Source organism: Lipophrys pholis (assembly GCF_963383615.2).
Source record: "Lipophrys pholis genome assembly, chromosome: 14".
NCBI lineage: Eukaryota > Metazoa > Chordata > Actinopteri > Blenniiformes > Blenniidae > Lipophrys > Lipophrys pholis.
In genome coordinates this window covers 28748914-28755270 of record NC_137633.1, presented here as the reverse complement: position 1 = coordinate 28755270, position 6357 = coordinate 28748914, and the positions used below count along the sequence as shown (strand labels likewise).

General features: G+C 45.2%; 1 protein-coding gene across 1 annotated transcript; it reads right to left on the bottom strand.

Moving 5' to 3' along the window:
- Window positions 1-412: 412 nt before the first annotated feature.
- LOC308119367 (cannabinoid receptor type 1B-like) lies at window positions 413-1804 on the bottom strand (the record flags this gene model as incomplete). Its single annotated transcript, XM_080479324.1, has 1 exon — window positions 413-1804. The coding sequence occupies one exon, from the start codon at window positions 1802-1804 to the stop codon at window positions 413-415; it is 1392 nt and encodes a 463-aa protein (XP_080335450.1).
- Window positions 1805-6357: the final 4553 nt, after the last annotated feature.

Here is a 6357-nt window from a genome sequence, read left to right as displayed (position 1 = left end):
TTTCACTTTGCTTCACTGCCACAATATTGTTTCACAATTTCATTTAAAAACAAACAAAAAAGATGACAGACAATTCCATGTTTTGCTCTTAAAGCTGCAAATGAAGTAGTGAACATGTTGTCTGTGTAATGTCTACTTTCATACGTCTACTGATTGAAATGAGACCAAAACTTCATTGATTCAAAGTGACGACTGATTTGAAGGAGGAATACAGCAGATGGAGAAAATCACACTCCACTACACAGCCTGTTACAGTACAATGTGCTTACATCAGGTTTTTGAAGAGACTTGTTTCCAGCTCAGGATTCAAGTCATGTTTTGAAGGTGGCGCTGTCTCAGAGCGGTCAACTGAGAAGATGGCGGCTGTCCTACATGACCTTCATTTCACAGTAGAATGTTTGCGCTCTGTCTGTCACACGGCCTCAGCAGTGGACGTGTCGGTTCTTCCAGAAACAACCTGGGACACTTTTGTTCTGGCCTTTCTGCCGCCGCCGCCTGTGGCTCTCACACTCCGGATGTTCCAGTCACTGTCGCTGTCCAGCGGCTGCGTCGCGCCCACACACGCGTGGCAGATGTTGCTGAAGGCCCTGCGCAGGTCTTTGCTCCTCATGGCGTAAATGACGGGGTTGACGGTGGAGTTGAGCAGGCACAGCATGCTGCAGAAGGCAAACACAGTCTTTATGAAGTCGTTCACCTTCCCGAAGAGGTCGTACACCATGATGGTGAGCAGCGGGCCCCAGCAGATGATGAGGGCCACCAGGATCAGCACCAGGGTTTTGGCCAGGCGCAGGTCCATGCGGGCCTGCTCGGGCCTCACAGTCTGCACTTTGGTGCCCTCTGCGGTGTAGACAACCACGCTCCGCTGGGAGGTGCGGCTCAGCATGCGCACGGCGTGGTGGTGCGACTTCCACAGGATGAACATGTAGGCGTAGATGATAAACAACACCAAGATACTGGTCATGCCAATCCAGAACATCAAGTACTTCTGATCGATGAGAGGGAAAATGTCGGAGCAGACTGAGTTGAGACGCTTGCAGTTCCAGCCCAGCAGAGGCAGCAGCGAGATGACGATGGAGATGGTCCACATCACGCTGAAGGCAATGACTGCTTTGGTTTTGGTGACAATTTGCTTGTACGCCATCGGTCTGTGAATGGAAATGTAGCGGTCGATGGCCGTGAGGAACAAACTGCCCACTGACGCTGTGAAGGAGGCGATGACCCCCGCCAGCTTGAAGAGGAAAATGTTGGGACTGTCCTTCCTGTGCAGAACATGAAAATCCAAGAAGCTATACACGAAAATGATGCTGCCGATGAGGTCGGCCACGGCCAGGCTGCCAATGAAGTGATAGGAAGGCCGAGATCGAAGCGTCTGGGAGTGCAGGATGACACACAGCACCATGAGGTTCTCCAGCACCGTGAATGTGCCCAGGGTCAGAGCCAGGATGGCCACCACCAGCTGCTGTCCAGGGGTGAGGACCATAAAGCACTCCATGTTGTCCACCATGTCCTCCCCACACTGCATCACTCCTCCTCCGCCCTCCACAGAGCTGGAGTTACCCAACAGGAAGTCTGTCACGTTGGTGGGGAAGACGGGGGCCAGTGAGCTGGAGATGACCTCCCTATGTCCAGGGAAGGGGCCGCTGATGGAGGCCGACAAAGCCTTCTCAAAGCGGAATCCATTCTTGATGCTGCGAGAGTCGGCGGTGGCCTCGTCATAGACGGCGTCGTTGGAGCCCAGGTACGGCATACCGGTTGTGAACACGCTCATGGTGGTGCCTGTTATCCTGTGCAGAGCCAACTTCATGACTGCTTGTGGTGGAGGAGATGCTCAGAGCAGAAGCTGGAGAGGCTGGAGAGGCGTCAGACACACCTACAGAGGAAGGACCAGTACAAAACTGTTCAACAGATCCAAAGAGGGAACACAACATGAATTTAGAGATCATTAACACATGGGTTTCCGGGAGATGTTTGTCAGCCGACTGCACAACAGATGCATCTCAGACAATAGAGAGAATGAACATGACCTGAGCAGCCTCAGGGGAAAACTCTGCATTCAGGATGTAGGACAGCAGGGCTCCCATTAATTCAAGGAGGTCATTAAGCATCAGGCTTTTTTCTCATGTAATCACTGGATTAATTGGGCATCATGGGAGAGAGAAACACTTTGGTCCCACCAAGTATTTACATGTTATTGTCAGTAATGATGATATTAATTATTAAAAGTCAAGCTTACATGAAGCAAAAGGCATTTACTGAAGAAGAAAAACTATTAAATTAAATAATTAAATAGCTAATTAACTAGATACAAAATAGGACAAATCAGACTTGTAAGTAAAATATTTGATTAAAAAATGAATCCATTGAAATATGAAAATAAAAGAAGAAATCAAACCTGGATTTTGTGGCTTGTGAAAATCCCTCTGAGGTCCATGAAGAGGAAAACAAAGTGCAGCAAGTCAAAGAGAAACAAGAAGCTGGAGGAGAAACTGAAATGACTGCTGCTGCTGCTGCTGCTGCTGCTGCTGCTGCTGCTGCTGCTGCTGCTGCTGCTGCTGCTGCTGCTGCTGATGATGATGATGATGATGATGATGATGATAATGATGATGATCTGCTGCCGGGAGCTTTTAGCTGAGAAATCATGAGAATATGAGGAAAATCGAGCTGCTGCTGTCAAACACTGTGCACACAGACAGACAGCAGCCGGTGGAGCGGGCGGTTTTAAAGATATGGTCACATGGTACACACACACACACACACACACACACACACACACACACACACACACACACACACACACACACACACTCTTCATTAACACGATGTCCACGTTGATCACTTCAAGGATGTTTCTTGATATTTAAATTATTTTTATGTTATTTTAAAACCCACTTAAAGCAGCTCGATGTAAACAAAGAAAATTCACATCCTTCAACCAGCGAGTGAAATTCAAACCAACATTTAACCCTGTTAACATTTAACACCGCTACTTCTTCTGGTGTCTGGGCTTTGTTTGTCTGTTTAAAAAGAAAATACAAAATTATTTCTGTTTCTATATGCATCATATGTTTTTGTTTGATTATTTGTTTATTTTCTTGATTGTTTGATTGTTTATATATTTATTTGTTGTTTTTGTTCTTGTTTGTTGTGGTTGGCGTCTGTCACAGTTTAACCGTCAGACACACAGGAGGAGGAACTGTAAAGCAGTGATTCTCAACCATGACGCCACGGTTCAGTTCTGCTCCTGTGGGCCCAGAGGGCCGCGGGACCGCAAGACCGCAGTGCCGCTTCCCACCACTTGGGGTGGTGACACATCAGTCAGTTGTTGAACACTCTCCAATTAGCACCAGAAAAAGAATGAAATGCTGCAGATGAAAACTTTTGACTGAAGTGATGGAGGAAGATGAAAGTGATGCGTGAGATTATACCAGATTAATTCATCAGTGATATAAACGTACAGCACGTCTGATCAATCAGTTTCACTTTATTCCAGCAGAAACGTGTCGGGAAACTTCCTCACTGATCTTCTTTTAGTTTAGATTTCCCTTCCAGTTGTTTTTCTCTTGTGAGAGTTTTTTTATGTTGGAATATTAATTCATCACCATGACGACACGCGTAGTTCCATAAATTCATGTTTCTGCAGTTGTGTCAGGTGGGATCATGAACCTCGTTATTACAGATAAACAAACCTGGAACAAGAATAAAAAGCTCCTTCAGAGCCTCAGAGACCAGGATTGATTTTATTATGTCAAAAAGATTGTTCTAAATACTTTCTCATCTCTCCGCTGCAGCTCAGCGCTGAACCTGCCCACCAATCACCATCATTTAAGAATGGGCGGGGCATTTTACAAGAGATCTGATTGGTCAGGAGGCGGAGCTCCGACCTCTTATCCAGAACATAACCTAGGTTAGACTTTCAGCGTCAGTTACCAGGTGATTTATCCTGGTGGGAAGTGAGCGAGCGTCATAGTAGAGAAAACCAGAGTTAATCCTGAAGTTATCTAGATAAGAGAAAGCCCAGCTTGGTAGTACAGGCCTCTGATGTTTCTACCAGATGTTGAGATGAAGACAACAAGCGGAGAGTCTCTGATTATTAACTCTGTCTATCCCAACAAACTAACAATAGACCCTGAACTGGATTCGCTTAATTTTCTATAGATAATCTTCAATAAAAGAGAGGATTTCTTGATTTCTCTCTCTCTAATAGAGTGTTTGTTTGTGTGTGTGTGTGTGTGTGTGTGTGTGTGTGTGTGTGTGTGTGTGTGAGCAGCCTGGGGCGATGAGGATTAACACCAGAGCGACAGACAGGAAACTAAACCAATCAGCTCGTTTCATGTCTGAGACTTGGGGCCTTTTTAAATGGCCCCCGGCCAGAGCTGCTCTGTGATTGGCTTAAAGTCCGTTCTGCTTTGTTCTGGTGTTTCTATGAGATGTTGAGATGAAGACAACAAGCGGTGAGTCTCTGATTATTAACTCTGTCACATCTCTTCTAATTTACTGTTTGAAAGAAGAAATTTGGCTGAAAAGTTGCAGGTTGAACTTTCTCCATCATGCTTATTGTTTTTTTGAGGTTTCTTTCAAAATATTCTAAAACGCTTTGAAAGATGAATTGATGTGTTGTTTGAAAATGTACCTGATATACCTTTTGTTTTCCCTAAACTCATTTCCAGTAAACCAGCCCCAAAACACAGTTATTTTCTAAAAGGATTAATGAAGCTTCTTCAGACGACCAGGCTTTCCTACTGGAGTTAATTGCTGAAGCAGGTCCAGGTGCAGCACCAGGAGCAGTAGGCCACACCCCCTGTCTCACACTGCCGAGGGGAAAACACAGAACGACACTGGACCATAACACATCTGCTTGTTTTAGTTTCCAAGTATGTTAATAAAAGAGTCTTAATAAGAGCTCTCCGTTCACTAGCTGTTTTAAAGAACTATAAAGGGGGGGGGGGGGGGGGGGGGGGGGGTAATAATTAAGAGCCCCACCTAAGAAAATGTATCAGCAGCCACCACTGGCCGCTGTGCTCCGGTGCTCGGCAGTGGACATGAGCCACAAGTTAATGAGGGAAAGTCCATAATAAGCCAGGCTGCACAACTCTGGTTTAGATGATAACCTGGAAGAAGGGAAGGATTGTGTCTTACCTTGTGTTCTTTCAAATTCTGAAATAAAATCATGGGATCACCAAACTAAATAAATGAATAAAGGCAGTTGATCTGGATGTGGAATATGCAACCCATGTTCCTGTGTCCATGTCGACCCTCGTCAGAGGTGAGAAATCTCTGATTGCTCTTGTTCTTATAGAGATTTGAGTTTGTATAACTGCTCTCCAGTTCAGTGTTGTACCTGCAGGATTACCTACTAGATAAAGAAATGTTTCTGAGATCATCACAGTGTATCGTATCATTTATTTCACATGGTTTTAGCTTGTTAATCTAAGTGGAATTGATTTAGTTATTGAATACAAATCAAAGCAAGACTGGGATCGGTTGAAATATTTAAATGGCCCCCGGACCGCGTTGTACTGGGAACACTGAGCCCCGAGGTCAACAAGGCTGAGAACTGTAAAGGAGTGGAGTTCTACTAGAACACGTCCCTGTTCAGGAGTAGATTGATCAGGTGCATCAGTTTGATGATTGGGTCTTTGATACAAAAGGAACATGAAGAAGAAGAACCCAGGAGAAGTTATGTTTACTGCTTCATGGTACCTACACAGCAGTATGACCACAACCTGAGACCACGGGTTCACACTGCTGGCATGTGATGACCATCAGGTAGGTAACTGACCATCAGGTAGGTTACTGACCATCAGGTAGGTAACTGACCATCAGGTAGGTTACTGACCATCAGGTAGGTTACTGACCATCAGGATAATTACTGACCATCAGGTAGGTTACTGACCATCAGGTAGGTTACTGACCATCAGGATAATTACTGACCATCAGGTAGGTTACTGACCATCAGGATAGTTACTGACTATCAGGTAGGTTACTGACCATGAGGTAGGTTACTGACCATCAGGATAATTACTGACCATCAGGTAGGTTACTGACCATCAGGTAGGTTACTGACCATCAGGATAGTTACTGACTATCAGGATAGTTACTGACCATCAGGTAGGTTACTGACCATCAGGATAATTACTGACCATCAGGTAGGTTACTGACTATCAGGATAGTTACTGACCATCAGGTAGGTTACTGACCATCAGGATAATTACTGACCATCAGGATAGTTACTGACCATCAGGTAGGTTACTGACCATCAGGTAGGTAACTGACCATCAGGTAGGTAACTGACCATCAGGATAGTAACTGACCATCAGGTAGGTTACTGACCATCAGGTAGGTTACTGACCATCAGGA